Raw genomic sequence first — 20,199 nt, forward strand, 5'->3', positions numbered from 1 at the left:
CACAGCTAGCTATAGACCAGTCAAAACAAATTCTAATTCTAAACTTCTGGAAGTGATAATTAGAATAAGTAAGAGCCATGGCAACCTGCATGAAGCTTGGAGATTGAAGGCAAGTCAAACTTTGTATTTCTCTGAAAGTCAAAGACGATTAACTACCAGGGCTACATACCTGAACATACCGAGCCCATTTTCATTTTACACCTGTGTAATAATTCCACTGCCTTTGCAGAGGATAGCTTTGCTTCCTCTTCTTCCTGTTACCCAGTGGTTCTCTGAAAGTTTTGTACGCAGCAGTAATGTCACTCGTTCGGCCGGTCCTGAGCCCACAGGGTAACGCACAAGACGTTTTGCTTATGTAATTGATTTAGCCAATTAACTTTTTTTTACAGAGGCTTAGTTCATCACAATTCTAACAACGTGTTGTGTATAATGATTTTTTTATTATGTAAGCGTATATATTACGTAATGTATAGTTTTTTATATATATGCATAGTATATTAGTATAAAAAATAGTATACAGTACATATACTAATATATTTAAAAAACTGGATTATGATCTCTATTATTTAAATTAAATATTCAGATCGATAAGCACATCAGAATTTGGGATGATTCGGACATTCATGTGTCCAGTATATCTAATTTGTTTCTTTAATGAATACAGAGACTTATCAATTTCTCATAAAAGACTAGGTTTGCAGGCAGTGCATGTCTTTAGATTAAGAATCTGATGTATAGATCAAAAACTAAATACAGATAAATTTGTAATAATTTGAGGTGACAGTTAGTGGGGTACCACTGGACTACTGCTTTTTTTAATTCATGTTAATAACCTAGATTTGTATATAGTTATTAATCTGGTCAAATCTGCAGATGATTTCAAAATAGGTGGATTACCAGAAAAGCAAAGGAAATTCAAAATGATTCATACAGATTCCAATTCAGGGAAAACACAGAGCAGATGACATTTAATGCAATCAACAGCAGTCATAGTAAATACATAATCATTTAAATACAAGATGGTAAACCTTAATACAACACATTGACAAACATTGCCAGCACCTGTATCACCCTGCAACTCACAACTGGCAGCTCTCTGAAGCTCATCAGGAGTGAGCCTGGCCAGTACCTGGATGGGAAACCGCTTGGGAGGCTGAAAATCACAGGGCTTTTCTAAAAAAAAAATAAGGGTTTTAACCCCGGTGTCCTGGCCAAAGTTTGCCCTGGACTTTACCACTCTCCTAATAATCCCCATCTCTAAACTGGTCTCCTCCCCACTGAGAGCTGGTGTGTGGGGAGCAGACTGGGCATCATCCAGGTAGGGATGCATACTGGTGGTGATGGAGGGGAGTCCCTATTGTGAAGTGGCAATGATAATTCTGATGATTAATAATAATTATAAAAATAAAAATAATGTTTTTGAAACATCACGTTCATCTTCAGGCAATGTGAAGAAGTAACAAATATTGGAATTGTACAACGCACTAATAAGATGTCTTTTGGAATATTGTGTACAATTTGGGCTCATCATGTTACAGAAAAGATTCTGGGAGTCTGGAATAAGCTACTTAGCTATATTGTTGAAGCACATACAGTACCTTTTCATTCAAGAAAGGACTGGATTAGATCTTTCAATGTAGTAGCTACTACCAGCAACATCATGACTTAGGTAGTCTGAATGGCCTCTTCTCATTTGTAACTTTTCTGCTATAAATTTAGTTCTGTGTTTTATTTTTCCCCACTATTTTAAAAATGAATAAAATATTGAAACAAGAATTTTAACTGTACAGGGTGATGCTGTAATAGGATCTTTACATTCTTGATTGTAGTCTTCTCATTCTGAAATTCAAGGTTTTAGTTATATTTGGTGTTGATGTACAATCAGCAAACCAGCTGTAAAAGTGAAAGACTGGCCCCTTCTCTTTCTGAAGATCTTTTGGTTCAGTGCAAGTGTGCTCAGCATCAGGTTTTAGTATCTGCTGAGCTTCTAGTTTTCATTCTCTCATTAACTTAGTTCTTCAACAAGTTGTGGAATTGTACACCCTGTAGGATCCGTACATCTATCCATTTTCTAGCCTCTTCTTCCAATGTAGAGTCAGCTGGAGAAAGGCAGGGTACACCTTGGGCAGGACGCACATCCAAACAGATACTCACACCTAGGACAAGTTTGCCCAGGAGCTAGTTAACCAACTAGTAAGTTTTTGGACTGTGGAAGGAAACGTGAGCCCCCGGAGGTAACCCATTATCACATGGAGAGAATGACAATTCCAGGTAGACAGCACCCCAGGTCTGGAAGTGAGCCCAGGGCCCCAGCGCTGTGAGGCAGCAATGCTGAACACTGCACCCCTGTGCCATCCCTGCAGGATCCACACCCTCAGAAATGGATATGGGACACCACTCTTTTACAAATAAAAGTACAATATTTAATGTTAAAAACGTATTAACCTGCTAATCAGTTGCCTGATTTTTCGAAATTATCATAAATGAATACATTTGTTTATCTGAACCATCGCTTTTGGCACAGTATCATCTGCTGAAGCCCAAGTAAAGAGTTTAGAGCTAGAGGTTTTTTAACAGATTGAATGCCTCTACTTTTAAATCAGATTAACAGATTAAATTGTATCTGCTTTTTTTGCTAAGCAAGAGGAAGGGAAAACACTCCTCAACAGTCCGTTCACAGAACTTTTCTGTAGTGTTTTCTGTAGTGCAGTAATTTTTCTGAAATTACTGTATGCCTATAATGATTGTTTAATTCCCCAATTCTTTTGCATGCAAAAGGTCCTTCCTTGTTCCATAATTTAAAAAGCAGTTCCGTATCTTTCTAAAGTCTGGTAATACATACATAAAAGCTAAAAGACAGGGTATTTTTAATGCATTGTATTTCAGAGAATTTCACTGTTTCATTTTCTGGTTTTGCTATAATTGTGATCGTTCTAACCTTTATTCTTTCACTCATTAAATAAGTACTGTAGCCTGAAGAGCTATCAGGTGTTCCAGCTTGACAAATGGTACTGGTGTTGTAACAGAAATGCGAACAAAGAACGTGCTGTATAAGACACTTCTGCCTGAAAACAGTACAGTGCCGATCTTCTCCACCTGGTCACAGTTTAAACTCATCGTATTTTCAGCTGTAATAATGGATCCAGTGAGGAAATAAGAACGGTTACAAAGAAACGAAAGCCATTCAACCTTGTATATAACGAAGCATTACTATTTTATGTTCTACTGAAAGGACAAAAAAGGAGCACTTTGTTACTGGTTGTCCTTTTCAGTGCTAAACAAAACAATAAGATAATTTGGGAATGTTTATTCGTTTCCTAGGAATATTAGTTCAGGAGGCCCGGAGGGACGGAAGGCGATGAGATCCTGCGACTCTTTCATTGACTCACTTGTGCATTATGTCCGGGGAACCATTGCCGACTATAAACCAGATGACAAGGTAAACAATTTGAATGCTTATAGCATTTCTTTCAATAGCTATAGAATTTTGTGTTTCATTACAAAACTGAGAACATTTGAGATAAAAGTTTTTATCTTTTGGCCTGGGAATAATGAAATATCTCATTCTTATCATCAGCCACATGGTGATCGTGCTCATTAAAAGGCGCATATCTTAGCATGAGTGACTCATCTAATAAAACCCTCCATCCAGATTGGAGGTCTGCGGCTTGAACAGCACCTCATTTGATACATGTCGGAGGCCTGGATTCGCCACAGATAACCTTTGATGCCGCATGGGGGTAGACCGCCATAGCCAAAACCCCAAGACACACCCTTCACACAAGATATATTATCTAGATAAAATAAGGCTTTTATTTTTCCGAGTCTTGCCCTGTGGTAAGAGTAAGGATAAATAACAGCGCTACCCACAGGACTACTGGAAAAATAGTGAGCTATGACACTACCCTTCAGCCTGAGCTGGAGAGGAAATTAATAGCAAAAGAGTGGACCGCCGTCCAGAGCTAGGGAGGAATAAGTTAGCAGTAGTGCTACCCTTCCAGCCAAAGATGAGAAAAATTATTATTAGCTGCAAACCTTCAGACGGGCTGATGCAGTCTGTGCTGGGCAATCTGAGATCCTCAGTGGATCCACTCCCTCACCAACACCACCTTCTTCACTGCTCGGCGCTCAATTTATACTGTCTGGAGCAGGATGACTAGCTGATCCTGGTAAGGGGGAAGCTTTGAAAAAGACCGATACAAACTGCAGGAAAAGCCACAACTTACAAGGCACATCCCTGTGCGGCATCACATCCTGGTCACCAAAATCTTTTTCATAAGTACTTATTGTTGGACAGATAATGTACAGTAACTAATCACTAACGTTGTACAGCTTATGAGATTGCCTGCCTTATATATCAGTATAATGAAAATTGGTTTCAAGATGAGGCTCTTTAATACCAAAATATTGTCAGAACGGAGAATAATGAGTGAAACAGTCCTCTTCCTCCAGTGAGTTCTGAAGTACTTCCACATTAATTTCTCAAGAGAGTGTTTGTGTGTGTTTACTGTAAGAATGTATTTTGAGAAGATGCACAGTATAGTTTTAATGGATGTGAAAACGTTGGTAGCATATTGTACCTAACATAAATTATTTGCCCTTTTTATTTATTAAAGGAGCTCAGCCTATCAATATTCTTGTGTGTCTGAGGCATGTGCTCACAGTCTCTCACTTCACTGTGTTCTGCAGTCCACAGAGAACTGTGTGTGTATACTTCACAACCTCTGCTACCAGATGGAAGCTGAACTGCCCCAGAAATACATCAAGGAGATCCACGAGTCAAGACAGAACCTGGCGGCACCAAACAGTACACCTGGCTGTTTTGGGTCTCGGAGTACAAAGCCTAACGAAGTACGTTATTAAAACTGATGACGTGGGTGAATCTAATGCAGTTTAGACAGTGCAGGCAAAAGAGGAAAATGTATTGTTATTATTAAAATAATTGGTCAAAAGCAACCTATTTGTCACTTAAGAAGTTTACTTCATGCATGAATAATGAATAACCTTAATAAAGGTATCATTGCTCCAGAAAACACTTTATTGTCAGTTCTGTAAGGTCTACATTGAGAGGTATTTAATAAAAGGTTGTTAAAGGCTTGTCTGGAATTGTCCACATGGCCTTTCACTCAGTCTTTCAGCGCAAATGCTTTTTTATAGGTTCTGCAGTGGTACTGTACTTAACTCTTTTAATTGAACATGCACTTGTTGAGATTCAGCCTAGCTTTGCATTCACACTGAAGGCGGTTTTTCCTATTTCGTTTTTCTTATTTTGTTTCATTTTCTTCCGATCAGGTTTCACGTCGACTTCAAAATCCTCAAGCTCACCTATAAGGCTCTGCATGGCTTGGCACCTCAGTACCTGTCTGAGCTACTATCGTGCTTCTTCCCACCTCGCAACCTTGGCTCTTCTAACTCTGGTCTCCTGTCTGCCCGTCTACACTCTACGGGTGGCTGGGTCTTTTCCTGTTATCCCCCAGAGCTCTGGACCTCTCCCCAAGGATATCAAAGAATCACCTTCCCCGAGCTCTTTCATATCTAGACAACACTTTCTTCTTTGGATGGGCTTGTATGGAACTAAGCCTTTGTCTAATCCTTTGCTTTCCTAATATATCCAATCCCCCATCCTACTATCTCCTCTTACTGTGTATTTTTGTGTTCTGTAAAGTGTTTTAAGAAGACACTTTTAATGGCACTAAATAAAATAAAGTTGTATTATTATTATTTTTAGGCCCCAGAAAGGAGAGTACCCTTCCCAGAAGAGAAGAGCAACCCACGAGGGGTGGAGTGGCTATGGAGCCCCATCACCATCAGGATGTACCTGTCTCTGATCGCCAAGAGCACCAGGAAGTTCACTCAGGAGGCCTCCATCGGGTCTCTGCAGAACCTCACTGCGGGGAGCAGCTTGGTAAACAGATAGAATCGCCCCACACATTAACAGTGCCCCCTGCTGAAGCTTCTGTCTTCCATCACGCAAACGCATTGTTATACTGGGAAAGGATCATGAGTCATAGAATGTAATTTGTAAAGGGATCTTTTCAAATGGGCGGGTCCAAAACAACAGACACACCAACACACAGCTGTAAAGTTCAGAAACCGTGCTCTTTATTTACAGTGCAGGAATTAGGCAAACCCAAGCATAACCCCAAAACAAAACAAAAGCCTAAGCTCCCCTGGAGCTACTAGCTCAATTCTTCATTATCTGCCTAACTCACAGGGCAGCTAAGCTGCATATTGGCTTCAAAACAAACACAGTATTTTGGTCTCTCTCTGAGACTCATCACAAACGTCTTCCAGACAAATCCAGATCTTTCTGCAATTCTCTTCACAAAACTTTCAACATCTCAAGACTCGCTGTTTATTAGTCTGTCCCTTTCCCTCTGGTAGGACTTCACAGAGGATCTACTCTCTGAACTCCAGAAGACGAATGCCCAGCAGCTACTCATTTGCCCACAGATCTACCTGGGAAATGTAGTTCAGACAGTGCTGCCATCTTCATTCAAACCTTTTTATTCTTATGTATCTGACTGAAGCTGCTTAACTTGCAGCTTAACTCTGTTAATGGTCATGAAATATTCTTCTATGAGTTTGTTCAGTTTTATATTTCCTACGCTCGTAATGTCTCTGTGCAGTGTCTAGTGCTGAATTAGAATTGATTATTTGTTTTTATCTTGAATTTTGTTGGTTGCAGGGTCACATTAAAGATGAAAAAATGTCTGACATGATTTATCTTGATTTCTGGCATCACATCACAAAAACCTGCAATTTCAATAAGGGTGTCTAGACTTTTTATATCCACTGAAGTTTAGTTTGAATCATCTTTTTTTAAAATGTTATTGATCAACTAAGTCATAACAATTAATTTGACAATTAACAAAGTCATATTTTCAGTAAAGGGAACTTAGGTCCTCGCAGAATGAAGGATATTCTGACTTTAGTCCCAGATGATCTCTCAATTACACAGTTTAACAAATTGCAAATTTGTTTGACTGCAGCTTGTATGTCCCAGGACTTTTAGAAATTGCCGAGGCGGTGGTTACTAAAATATCCACGAGTGGGGACACCCAGGGCAAAGCAAGGCCTGAGGATCCCCGTTCTAAATGAGTAACTCAACATTTGCTTAACACAGCTGTCGAACTCCATCGCGCACACCATTGTCCGGAAGGAAAACGGCCTCCAGCACATCCAGAAGATGCTTCAGTCGGCGGACCGCGGTGTGCAGAGGACAGCCGTGTCCCTGCTGAGGAACATGTCCCGGTACCAAGAGCTGCACAGGGACATGGGTAAGACAGGCTTTGAGGGAGAACCCCATAATTTACCTCTTGTGATACTGGGCGTGGCATCCACTGGCTGTTACATTGTTAACATGGTTGACCTTGCATTTCTTAGACCCAGTTTGTTTTGGTCTTTGTTACTTTTTTGTAGAACTGGTTTACTCCTATCACTTTATAAGCCAGAGTGGAGGCTTCTTTTCCAGCAGCCTGATACCATTTCATGCTTTTCCCACGGGCTAGATCAGAGGTATTGCGGGCCTCACCATGCATGTTGGCTGTCTTTTCATGTTTTACTTTCTCTTCCAGGAAACCAGATATTGCCGGATCTCCTGACGATTCTGCCCGGTTCTGGCACCAGCACAGATGTTCCGCCAGAAACCACCGTGTCCATTTGCAGCGTCCTCATGAACTTGGTCCAGGATGACACCCAGAACGCACGCAGCATCGTCAACAATAAAGGGATGAACAAAATCATCAGCATCAGCACCAGCGACAATGGGTGATTATTTCTTTTCTCAACTCTTTCTGCCTTTACTACGCTGTCTGCAGTCACACTACAACACAAGCTCCTCCTCATCAGATTCTTATGCTGTTGATCAGAGTGAACAAATTAGAGCAGCTGATCCATCCCTTTTACTGGTCAAATTAAACTGACTCTTTGCCTGGTGTTCTTTGTCATGTGTTCCTCTCTTCACATACATGAAGATAAAAGGCTGCTTTTTGGACCTATCTAGCAAGACATAGACCTGTCAGCATTGTTAGTCGTAGCTTAAACCAATATGACTAAGTGTTCAATAGAGGTTGCCGTAGAAATGGTGCTCATTAAAGAATATTAAATGAGAAGAAGAATACTGCTTATTAAGCAGTACTGACTTCCACCTCCACTAAGCATATGTCCGGGTCACAGTACAAAATTTGAACAGAGCTGGATTAACCAAAACCAGCTTTATTTGTTGTTTCTCTCAGACTTCAAAGATGCTATAAGGCCATGCTTTGCTTTCAATACTAAAAGAAAGATGAGAAACTGTACAGTAAAGCAATAAAGACTAGCTCTGTCAGAGCTCTGCTTAACCCTTCCCAGTTAATGAGCCGGTGCAGGTGTCCTGCCAGTCACATTTCAAAGCTAAATTGAACAAAATCTTCTTTTAAATACCATGTCAGGAGCACAGGTGAGCCCTCCTGGAACCTTTTATCTCAGGAGTGCTGAGCGTTTTGGGAAAAGCAGTTTATTTTGTTTCTCTCTTGGAAACCGGGACTCGCTGGGTTTTTGCATGGATGTATTGCTCCTCAATTGCCAGGCCCCCCATCACCCATCATGACTTCACTGTGTATATGAACAGAAGGAAGGTCTGTGAATGAAAGGGGGCCATGCGGCACATCTTGCTTGTTTAGTAGTTTAGTAGCTGAGTGAATTTAAAATGTCTTCCAGCTGTTTCTTAAACAGAAACAGCCTAGCGTTTGGGTCTCAACCACCTGGCTGGGAAATAAGTTTCCGAAACCCATGACGCTTTGAGCAAAGAGTTTCCTGTTCCCTTGCCTTAATAAATTCCCTTAAGTTTTCAGTAGTGGCCCCGTGTCCTTCTTTCACTACTGACTGAAGCAGCTGAGCACATACAGTATGTAAGCAGACAACCACACAGCATTTCAAAACTTCCTTAGCCAAAAAACAAAATAAATGGAGACACAAAACCTGTCTAATAGCTGAACGATTCATGGATACAACTTCTATCTAAATTTTTTATGTTGTGATAAATACTGTAATTATGACTCCTGGGTTCTCCTACCCGTCTGTTATTGAGAAAATGTGTGGCACACAAGACACATTTTTTAAAGATGTAAAATTGCATTTTCAAATGCCGAGCCCCTTACTTTCAGGTACGGTCCTACCAGAGGGGCCAAAGCAGCCGCGACCCTGCTCCACGCCATGTGGAGACTCTCCGAGCTCCACAACTTCTACAGAAAGGTACGTCGTGAAGGCGAATCCGTGTCCTGAGTACAAGCATTTACGAAAAGCTACAAGCAAGAGGAGGGCATTCAGGTTATCTTGCGTGGGATGTCTTGTAGTTGAAAGGTCAAGACTAAACTTGACTAGTCGTTTCTTGAAGGACCTCAAGATTGTCAGTAACGCCCTCTTCCTTTCCCCTTGTGTTCTCAGACCCATATTTCCCTGCTGGTCCTAAAATCCTTCTAAGGGCTGATATGTCAGGATTTTGAGTGCCTGTCTCTGGTGCCCACATAGTCTCTTTTGCACCATCTTTTTTCAATAAAAAGTGATTGTGTGTTAAGGAAGTAGGTCAGTTTCTTCGTCATTTCTGTGTACACTAAATATTTTGCCTAGATTTTGCCTAGATGTAATTACTAAACTCTAGTAAGCCATTGAATCAGGGTTTTTAATTTTTTTTTGATATGTGTGCGAAGAATCTCTTCTAGTTTCAACATGAATTGATCTCTGGTTCAGTTTGACATGAGTGGAGTGCATTTCTAGGCAGATGTTTTGCATTGAATGTCTCTTTTTCTCTTTCATTTTATGTTCAGGCTGGATTCAAGAAGGCTGCTTTCATCAACTGCAAGACCATAAAAGCAATTAACTTACCTTGAGACAGCAGTGGAAGTGTCTTGTACATAACCTACGTGGCACTAGCTACATTATCTTTTTAGACTTCAGAATCTTTTATTTTAGTGCCCCCTGATATATACACACATATAATACAATACCTAAAGGGTATTTGTAAAATACAATATAGTGGAGGGAGGGGTTACAAATGAAATGAACCATAAGAGATTGAGATGGCAAGTTTTTCCTGATTATTGGTAATTTACATTTTAGATTGTACTGTACTGTATGTCCAAGAAAAGGAGAATTCTGAATTTGCTCCATGACACATCATGATGTAATAACTTTGATGTATTGAAGTATTGGAAATCCAATATTACTAGAATATACTACAGTACATCTTTGCAAAGAGCAGATCTATGAAAATAATGCTGTTGTCACCATGACTTAGCTGTTCCCCAGCATTTTATCTGTTTCCATTACCTGAATGAACATAGTGCTGTTTTTAAGAAAACTCCCCTTGTGCAGGAGATCCGAATGCTGTGTTTTGCAGATGCATGAGAAGATTAAAAAGAAAAGGCAGGGGTGTGGAAGAGCAGAAAACAGTCTGTACACTGTAATATAAGAAGAGATACAAATGAGAGTGGGTAGGGTTTATTTGCCCCTTCTCATTCAGTAATGCCCAGAGTCGAATTCTCCTGGCCAGTGATGTGCATATCAGTCCTCTCTTCAACACACAAGCCTGGCTTCTGGCCAGTCAAGCTCTAAGTGGCACAGGAAGTGCCTGACGTGATGACGCTTGTGGGAGAGGATGCTGGTGTTCGACGCTCCCGGGCTGGGTCAGGAGCTGTAGCTCTGAGGACTTGGCTGTACCACATGGTTGATGCTGTTAAAAAATGCTCAATAAAAAACAACTCCTTCACAGTTCACAAATTAGTCTGTGTCCATAAGATGGGGCGGTGCGGTGACTCTGTGGTTAAGGATCTGGGCCTCTGGAAGGCCTCTGTTGCCGGTTCATATCCCGCGGCTGGCAGAGGAATCCTACGCTGTTGGGCCCCTGAGCAAGGCCCTTGACCCCAGATGCTCCAGGGGCGCTGTATAAATGGCTGACCCTGCACTCTGACCCCCAGCTTCTGTGCCCTGTCTGTGTGGCTCATGGAGAGCAAACAGGGATATGCGAAAAAAGACAAATTCCTAATACAAGAAATTGTGTATGGCCAATAAAGTGCTCTTATCTTAACATTAATATGAACAATATGTATTTTAGTTTTGGGTAATTCCATTCATATATCTGATAATGTTGTCACATGCACGTAGGTATTGGGACACAGTCAATTTCAGAGTTTAAAAGTCACTATTCTATTGCAGATCCCTTTGAGGTAATAACTGCTTGAAGTTTGTCACATCACCGCGCTCACCAAACGCCTTCGGTAATCATGTGAAATGCTTTGCTGCAGGCATTTTGAGCTCTTGGGAGGTCTGACTTCAGGCTTTTTTTTATATTTCAGCATGTAAATTATATCCTCAACTGCATTTTAGGCTGGAAAAATGATTCGGCCAGTCAGGGCTTTAAACCTGTCTGTTTTTTGTCACTGTCATGCCACCATAGTCAAGCAGTATCCAGAAAGCATGGGAGCATTTCCTTCAGCATAAACAAACAAGATGTTTTTGCTGCTGCCAGTCTTAGTTATGTGCCAGTTCCAATATTGACACAGATCCTCTCACTGGCAGGGAACCCCACCCTTGAGAACCTTTTGTTATGTCCAGAGATCCAATTCGGCTGTATTTCTCTACAACCCGAACTGAAATCATCTTTTGTAACATCTAGAACTGCAATGAAACCTTTTTGTCACAAAGATTCGCTTGACAAATGAATCATGTGCTATACCGGCCAGCTGTAGTTACTGTAGACATTTGTAACAGGTTTTTGGATCTGCCCTTGACAGCAATTGTTTCAGAGAGTACCGTAGAAGACACATTGCTACATTAGATCTTCTCCTGGCAGCCACGAATCTCATGAATGGGAAAAGAAGAACCACACTGATGTTTTTGAGACTTTTAAAAGCACCGCGAAACTGTAATAAGATGTATGTACATTTTTAGCATTTAGCATTACAGTGACCTATATTTTGTCTATAAGCCTGTGTTAAGAGAATGGTTAAAATAATTTAATGAATGTAGTTTTTCTTATTGCATTTCAAAATCTGATTCTTTATATTAGCTGACAAACTGTTCTCATGAGTTTTATTAAAAAGTGTCGAGTAACTACTAAGAGGACATGATCTCCTTTTCTTTAATGTGAATTCCAAAGGTAGAAAGAATGTAAAAATGCACTGGAAAATATCTCAAATACTGCAGGGATGATACTGCATGCTTCGTTCCACAAAATTGTAATCAATGCGCAAACTGTAATCTTAGATTATTGCCTACCAGGATCGTCTCTCTTTAACCTGTTTTTACTTTAAAAGAGAAAAGGTCAAATTTGGCAAGAGGGTTGACAATAGTCTATCTAGTAAATAATATTTAATCAGAACAGGTAAAATATTGGTTATTCATTAACCATAATGGTAACTTTAACAGTAACATAAAAAAAATAGCAATGTATTGTTAAATATGCTATACAACTATGAGAAGATAGATCTAGATCTATGATAGATCTTTAACATTAGCACTTGAAATAAGAAAGTAAAATATTTAGGTGTTCTTAAGGTGCTGTATTCTTTCTTACTAAAATAGTTTGCACTGAAATTGAAATGTTATCCAGTATGTGCATTGAGCTGTAGTCCTTCCCCCCCAAAAAAAAAAATCATTTTTTTTTACTGATGGTCAGAATTTTAGAAAGACCCATGAGAATTAAAGGATTTCAAAATTGTCACAAGCACCGTGTGTGTAACTTGAACTGGGCTCAGTGTGTGTTGTAGCCAGTACCTGTTCCTGTCGTATTCTGGATATTCCATCATGAACACAGCACGTACTGCATAAAACAAAATATATTTTGTTACGGTACCTACCGACTTTTCACCATCAGGGAAGAAACGGCCTTCAAAGCACAATTTCCAGATAATCTTTGAAATAAGATAGTAATAAGATCTTTTGTCTTGTAATCATCTTTACTTGCAGGATAGTAATCGCACCTTATAGTTACCCTGAATGTTATAGCACTTTCATTTTCCAAGCTTAGTGGAGTAGTGGTTATCAATACAGGATTTTGCAAAATACCCCAGTAAATATTCCATAGCAATATCCTTATATCAGGTTTCCATTATGTAGGGTAATGAGTGGGACGGCGTGGCCGGGCCGTGGTCAGCATCACTGCCTTGAAGCGCTGGGGCTCTGGGTGTACTTACAGACCTGGGGTGCTGTCGGCGTGAAGTTTGCATGTTTTCCCTGTGTTCATGTGGGTTTCCTCTGGGTGCTCCAGTTTCCTCTCAATGTCCAAAGAACATTGGGTAGGTTAATGGGGATACTGGTAAAGCTGGCCCTGGTGCGAGTGTGTGCCCTATGATAGACTGGCGTCCTGCCCAGGCTGTACCCTGCCATGTGCTCTGGCTCCCCTGGAACCTTGTATGGGATACAGCAGTCAGAAAAATGGATGAATAAATAATGTCTGCCCATGCAGACCTCTAATGTGGGAAACATAATTCATTATGGTGAAAGCAAAGGAACATTTAAAGTTCACGGGAATACCACAGTCATATGCATTTGTGCAACTGTTCAGAGAATATACCAATTGTTAGCATAATCAATTTGAACAAATGGAGAAATTGCAGTTAAAAAACTAAGATCTTGTGATTTTCTTTCCGACAGCTTATATTCGTTTTTTTTTAGGTTGCCCTTAAGGACTACCAGGTGTGTTTTTGTTAAACCACCCCACCAGTTAGCTTAATGCAGTTGGGGTTTGTGGGAATCTGGAACAGTCTACCCAGCCTTGCTCTCAAAGCCGATATCCTGGCTTATGTCAAGAAACTGCTGGATAACACTAATCAGGGCTGAAGGCACACTTTTATCCAAAGGGTGGAGGGACTATGAAATAAGCCGCCCAGTGATGCTGTCAAAGCCGATGCCCAGGCTTGTTTTTTCCCTGAAATAACTGGATGGAATCCTTGGATCAATTACTAACAGTACAACTACCAAATGGGCAAAATGACCTCTTGCTGTTGGGAACCTATCTTATGTTCAATAGACAGTGTAACACGGACTGTGCAAACCCGTTGTCTACTAACAGGTCCATCACGGTTAAAAACACCATCAGTAAAGGCTCACCGCAGTCGCTATAAAGATTAATCAGTGCGGGTTCTCTCAGCTTCCTGGCAGATGGAAACGGGGCTTGCTGGGTTCTTGCAGGCTTTCAATGGGAGATGTGCTTTTCCTGCAATCGGCAGAAACCCACTGGTTAGACACGGTGGAAACTGGACCAGCAGCTCCACACTGACCGTCAACACATTTCCCACAAATGGACTCCAAGCACATTGCAGCCACTCTTTCTTTTTTGGGGGGAGTTCCAGATGTAGGTTCTGAACACACAGCAAACAAACATGACAGCCTGGCCAGGCACATCCGTCTGCCTTCATAGGCAGCGCCAGTGTGCAATGGGGCCAATTTTCTGCATTTCGCCGGAATGGCGCTAAAGCAGAGCATCTCATTCAATGCGCAACTTCCAGCAAGCAGGAATGACACAATTATCTTCAGTAGCCAGAACAGGCACCATCGTGAAACCTGGCTAAGTGCAAGTTAATGATTTATTAACGTTTTAGCAAGTTGTTTGGTTCCGAGTAGCTAAGCACGCTGTGCATAGTACAAAATACACCTAAATACTTAGTATAATAAACATAAAATCAATTACACTAATTGTGTTTCCAAAATCAATTTGAAATTTTATTTGATTAAATTTTTGTTGCTTATTGTTGTATACTTTAGGAAGCCCAGAGGACCTGTGTACCTCCAGTTTTTCTGTCCATCTGGGTCTTGTATTTTAATGACCTGATTCTGCTCATTTCTGGCTTAATCTGACCTATTTAGAAACTTCTCACAGCTCCTCAGGTGCCGCTGCTTTGAAGAGACACAGAAAACATACAGAAACCACCCCTAACATATTGTGCCATTTATGTACTTTTTGCAACCATGGCCAGGATGTTTTTTTTAGGTAGCTCAGCAAATCTCCGTCTTCATCTTTAACCGAAGTGCCTGTCAATCCTAAAGCCTGGATTAAACTAAATCAAATACCCACCTGAACGCCCGTTCACCCACTACCAGAAAGCTCCTTAAGTCCCGGTAAGGGCAGTGACAACAACAAGGTGGTACTAGACTCTGGAAGAGATGCCAGTCTATTGCAGGTCAAACGCACACATGAATAAATTCACAGGGACAATCTAGTCCATAAACCAATCAACATAAACCACATGCACTGTATTTGGAAAGTGGGAGATAATTGGAGTCCCTGGGAAAAATCCCAAGACCCAAGATAAGAACGAGACAATTTATCACACACAGACGTATCCACCCAGGGGAAAGGCCATATCCGTGCTGAGGCTTTTATATTGCTGGCTATAAGGTATATTGTGCGAAGTTAGATGTTATATAATAGTATTTGTTTGTATTGGCAGGAAAATATGGATAACTGCCATGGTGCACTTGTTTTCCTATTGAAGCTGGCAGAACTACCCAACAACTGCATTCCCAGTAACTCCTTCATGCCGTATACAGAATTACTCAGTGCTCTGAATTACTCATATTTCATACTCTGACTACTGGTGCAAAATAGGCCTTTATAGTCTACCTGCTTTTAATATTAACTGTTAACAAAGCAAATAGAGGTCATTTGTAATGGAGTAAGGGTACGATGAAGCCTCTATAGCAGGGATCTGCCACACCCCCATCCAGGAAGTTTAATTCCAGCTGCTTTCCAAATCCGCATGCTGGAGAGGATAAAACACCAGCAGCCTAGCTTGCTCTGACACACACCCCCCAGCATGTCAGGCTCTATGATTTGGCTTCTCAATGACAGGATTCTTTAGAAGAAACAAGGTCCAGTAAGCGGGAAAAGATCAATTACAAAAGTTATTTATTTTTACTAAAATGCTAATTGGGGGATATGAAACAGGGAGTAACCTCTATGTAAACTTAAGACAGCTTGCTTTCAGGAGGTGAAAGAAAAGCAGAATTAAGAAGTTCAGGTGGAGCCTGACCTCATGAGGTCATATAAGCTAAGCAAGGCTGAGCACGGTCAGTTCTGATACTGTATTTTTTTTATAGAGTAGAAGTGTTAATCCTGTAGTCCTGGCTAAATCCTACTCCCGGTTTACACAGGCAGGACCCCTAAAGCTCCATTGCAATTGATTTCTCACTCCTCCACTTTAGCCGCTCTGCTGTGGGCCTGCGGTGCAGAAGGGCCGGTCAGGATCAGCAGAACAGGAGGCACTTCTTTACCGAATGGGTTGCTGGAGTACGAAACAAGCTTTCCAACCACGCCGAGGCCGAAACTCTGGTTTCTGTTAAGCAACAGCTGGGCGAGACCCTTAGATGAATCAGCTGCTAACTTCTCAAATGGCTGGATGGGCAGAACAACCTCATCTCGTTTTGCAACTGCTTTCGTACCGAGTGCCTTTTTACAAACAAGATCTATTTTTCCACTTTTTTTCAGTGTTGCAACAAATTGCATGTGTCCTTGACAGCCACTTGTCCAGACCCCCAGCCAACAGAACTGTGTGTTTGTGCATCAGCGTGCAAAGTCCACAGACAGTTTATACAGCTGAACACCCAGGTTCGCACGAGTCATGGTATTCTCATTCAAATAGACTTGACAAACTGTAGACTATGCCAAAATCCTGCGACGAGACACGACGCCACCCAAGTCGCCCTCGAGCTCCGCCGCAGGGAAGAGGCGTGAAAGAGCTTGTCCAGCCGGGCGAGAGCAGACGGGAGGAAATGGCTAATCAGAGCAGGTGTTCGTCTTTCCAGAACGGTGTCAAAGATTCGCCAGAGGGACCAGTCTGCAGCGTGCAAGAATGGCGACTGGCCTTGGACTCAGCTAAAAGAAACACACATTCATTGGAAATAAATGCATGGCTTCAAACCAAAGATTTCCTTTTTTTAAAAAAAAGCATGTATTTTCCAGCTTTCTAGCTGTAGATATGGTATATTTAGCCAAATTCTACAAAAAAAGGACCGGTGCCACCTGCACATATTTGTGGAGAGATAGTGGGTGGCGCCCTTCACGTTTGTTTCTCCCAAACAAAAGCTCCTTGTTCATGTCTGAACTCTTCCCTTAGTCATGGACATGGCCCTTTTAAAGCCACAATAAAAATGATCACGTGCATTTTCTTGCCTGCACTAAAGACTCCCTGAAAATAAACAGCTTATTCACCGACTGTTGAGCATAAAATAAACAGGGGCTTTGAGGTCTTATGCATCCATGCGTTTGATCGTTTATTAAATTAAATTCCTCGTGTCCATTTTGAAATGCTAAATGACTTTTAAGAATGGCAAAAGTAGACACTGAGCTCCTATTCTCTACGTGGGGTGATCCCTAAAGGAACGGGAAGGGTTTGCATTCCTTTCATCGGGCTGTGTGCGTTTTCTCTCTCTCCTGCTGGTCTGCAATACATCAGATTAAGAGCATGTCAAACAATGGCTGCGGCTGCAGAAAGGGGGAGACTGACACCCCCGCAGTCACCCCGTGCCTTCCAGGAACAAAAACCACTCTAACAGGTTTTCAATAAGTGACTTTCATGTGTTGAAATGAAGAGTTAAAAACCAGATCATGACCCATGAAACCATTCCAATTGACAGTATCCGTGTTTGACTTCCGTGATTGATATGTGCTTTAACACTTCAATAGCTTATGTGGTGCAGGTAAATTTCCTTCTAGGTAGGCCAAACAAGCTTTGCATTTAATTATAAAATATGACGGACACGTGACCAAAACATGACTGAATCCAATAAGCACTTGTAAATGGTTGTTAAAAGGTGCTGCTTCTATGAGAGCACTACAGCACCCTTGGACACGTTCTTCTGATTGCATAGGCACCGGCTTTAAAACAGACAGTCTATATATTATACACTGACAGATCAGCAAAGTTAATAATCTTACATGCAAGTCCAATGACTCGGAAAAAATATTTATTGTGTGTTTCTGGCTTGATCCATGCTGTCAAGTATAAAAAGAGACTATGAAAAGATGCTGGTCTCCTGGTCATTGACGGAAGCCTTTTCATTGATAGGCAAAGTGTAATGGACAGATTGAAAGCAGGAAATACGATCACAAAATAATGCAATTAGCATTATTCATTTCCATTTTAAAGTGCATTAGGCCACGATGCTTTTAAATATTTCAAAACTTAAAATACTGGGAGAACTATCTCACGGGACAAGAGTGTTATCAGTCACCTTTGAAGGATAAGAAGTAAAAATTTTAAAGGTGTCAGCAAAACACTCCATTTTAAAAGTTAAAAATTTCCATCAATGCCCAGAGCTTCTGTTGAGGACTTTCATCAAAATCCTGAGAAAGGTTGGAGTAGCAGCTCTATTTCTGTTGAGCTCTGTGTGAGTTTATTTTATTGAAGTAGTTCAGGTGGGTGGCTGCGTCAGCATGTGTAGGCTGCAAAGGAACAAGTAGTAGTTTAATTCTATGCTGAGAGGAGAAGATAACGTTTTGGCTGTGGAGCTTCTTCGGTGATGCCACATGCTCTAATGACCAGTAGAGCATTTCCTGCACCACTTCCACCCATCCCTCAAATATACAGTTAACATATCCTCTGCTACTCTTCCGTTTCTAGACATAAACCATTATCATCCCTGACTCTCTACTTCAGTCGATTACAAACCCACAGATTCACACAGCTATCTCCTGTACAGCTCATTTCACCCCACACTAAAAATCTCCCCCTTTTCACAGTTCCTTCGGGTACGATGTCTCTGCAGTGATGACATGGATTTCCAGAACCAAGCACTCAAAATGCACTCCTTTTTCATCAACAGTGGATACCCCACCCGTATTATTGATGGGGCCCTCATCCGAGCCAAAAACAAACTCCTGGCCTAACAACCACATTCCTCTGGTGCTTCCCTTCTACCCCAACACACTCTCCATCCCCAGGACCGTTAACAACAACTTTCCTATCCTACAGGCTGATCCCTCCACTGGGGCCCTCTTTTCTGATCGCCGCATCATCTCATATCGCCGACCACCTCATCTGTGTAACCTTCTTGTTCACAGCTCCCTTGACCGCCCTCAGCAGCCATCCACACCAGGTATATTCCCCTGCAACAGAGCTGTATCACCTGCAAGTACACATCTAACACCACACTCATTCAAGGCCCTTCAGGACAATTCCGGATCACCCAGATGGCATCTTGTACCTCCAGCAACCTTATTTACTGTATCTCTTGCAGTAAATGCCCAGCCATCTACATTGGAGAAACGGGAAGGAGACTTGGAGACTGGTTCAGAGAACATTTTAGGGCTGTGAAGATTAAATCTCTCTCCAAGCCCATTGTTTCTCATTTCACCTCAGGTGGCCATGATCACACTGATCTCTCCGTCTGCGTTCTCAAAAAAGGGTTTCTTAACTCCCACAGCAGAAAGACATCAGAAACAAAATATCCAGAAACTTGGTTCACGCCTTCCCTCTTCTCTCAACGACAGACCTGTTTTCGTGTGATCTTCTCTATTCACATGCAGCTTTCGACTTCAGTCCTCTCTTCACCTCTCTCCACTTCGCACCGCCTGAGTGGCCTTTCATCATCTCCCTGCTCCTGCCTCCTCCACTCTCCCAGCTTTTGTTCTCCTGTGCTATTCTATCTGTGAAGAAGGCTCCACAGCCAAAACTTGTTTTCTTTCTTCTCCTTTCAGCATGGAATAAACCCATTACTTGTTCCTTTAAAATCCAGAGATGTCTTGAATCCAGAGCACTTTGGCTGCAGGAGGTTTATTTTCTTTACCCAGTGGAATGTCTGACCTGTCATGGATAAGACTGACTTATCTTTCCCCCTCTCTCCCAGGTCTTTAATCTTCAACCACTAACAGAAGGCAGAATTCCAGCAGCTCAGGACAGAGGCTAAAAGGGCTGTTTACCACCAAACAAAGATGTTCCTGAAAGAATGTAACTGATAAGTCTTTCAAGGGCACTGGTTCTTCAACAAACAGAACACAGCAGACATACCTCTGCGGCTGATTTCAGCACTTATTACTTCCTAAAAGCTGAGGCAACAGCAGGAAAGGCAGTACAAAAGGAAACTTTGTTCTGAATAAAGATCTAGAACTGATCGTAAAAGCACATCTCATTTGTCTTTGTACTTTGTAATTCTGGCAATTTTGTTGAGATCTCAAATAATTACAAAGGGTAAGCCTGCATAGAAAATGATTTTTTTTTATTG

General features: G+C 41.4%; 1 protein-coding gene across 1 annotated transcript in view; it reads left to right on the top strand.

Annotated features, from left to right (window-relative positions):
- pkp2 (plakophilin 2) overlaps positions 1-10,758 on the top strand; it is a 31,497-nt gene extending 20,739 nt beyond the window's left edge. Inside the window, exons 7-13 of the mRNA XM_069192776.1 lie at positions 3,322-3,439; positions 4,690-4,851; positions 5,729-5,905; positions 7,127-7,280; positions 7,578-7,770; positions 9,147-9,234; positions 9,807-10,758. Coding sequence (XP_069048877.1) covers positions 3,322-3,439; positions 4,690-4,851; positions 5,729-5,905; positions 7,127-7,280; positions 7,578-7,770; positions 9,147-9,234; positions 9,807-9,869 — 955 coding nt within the window. The 3' untranslated portion in view covers positions 9,870-10,758. The remainder of the gene's footprint in view (positions 1-3,321; positions 3,440-4,689; positions 4,852-5,728; positions 5,906-7,126; positions 7,281-7,577; positions 7,771-9,146; positions 9,235-9,806) is intronic.
- Positions 10,759-20,199: the final 9,441 nt, after the last annotated feature.

Source organism: Lepisosteus oculatus, chromosome 7 (genome assembly GCF_040954835.1).
Source record: "Lepisosteus oculatus isolate fLepOcu1 chromosome 7, fLepOcu1.hap2, whole genome shotgun sequence".
Taxonomy (NCBI): Eukaryota; Metazoa; Chordata; class Actinopteri; order Semionotiformes; family Lepisosteidae; genus Lepisosteus; species Lepisosteus oculatus.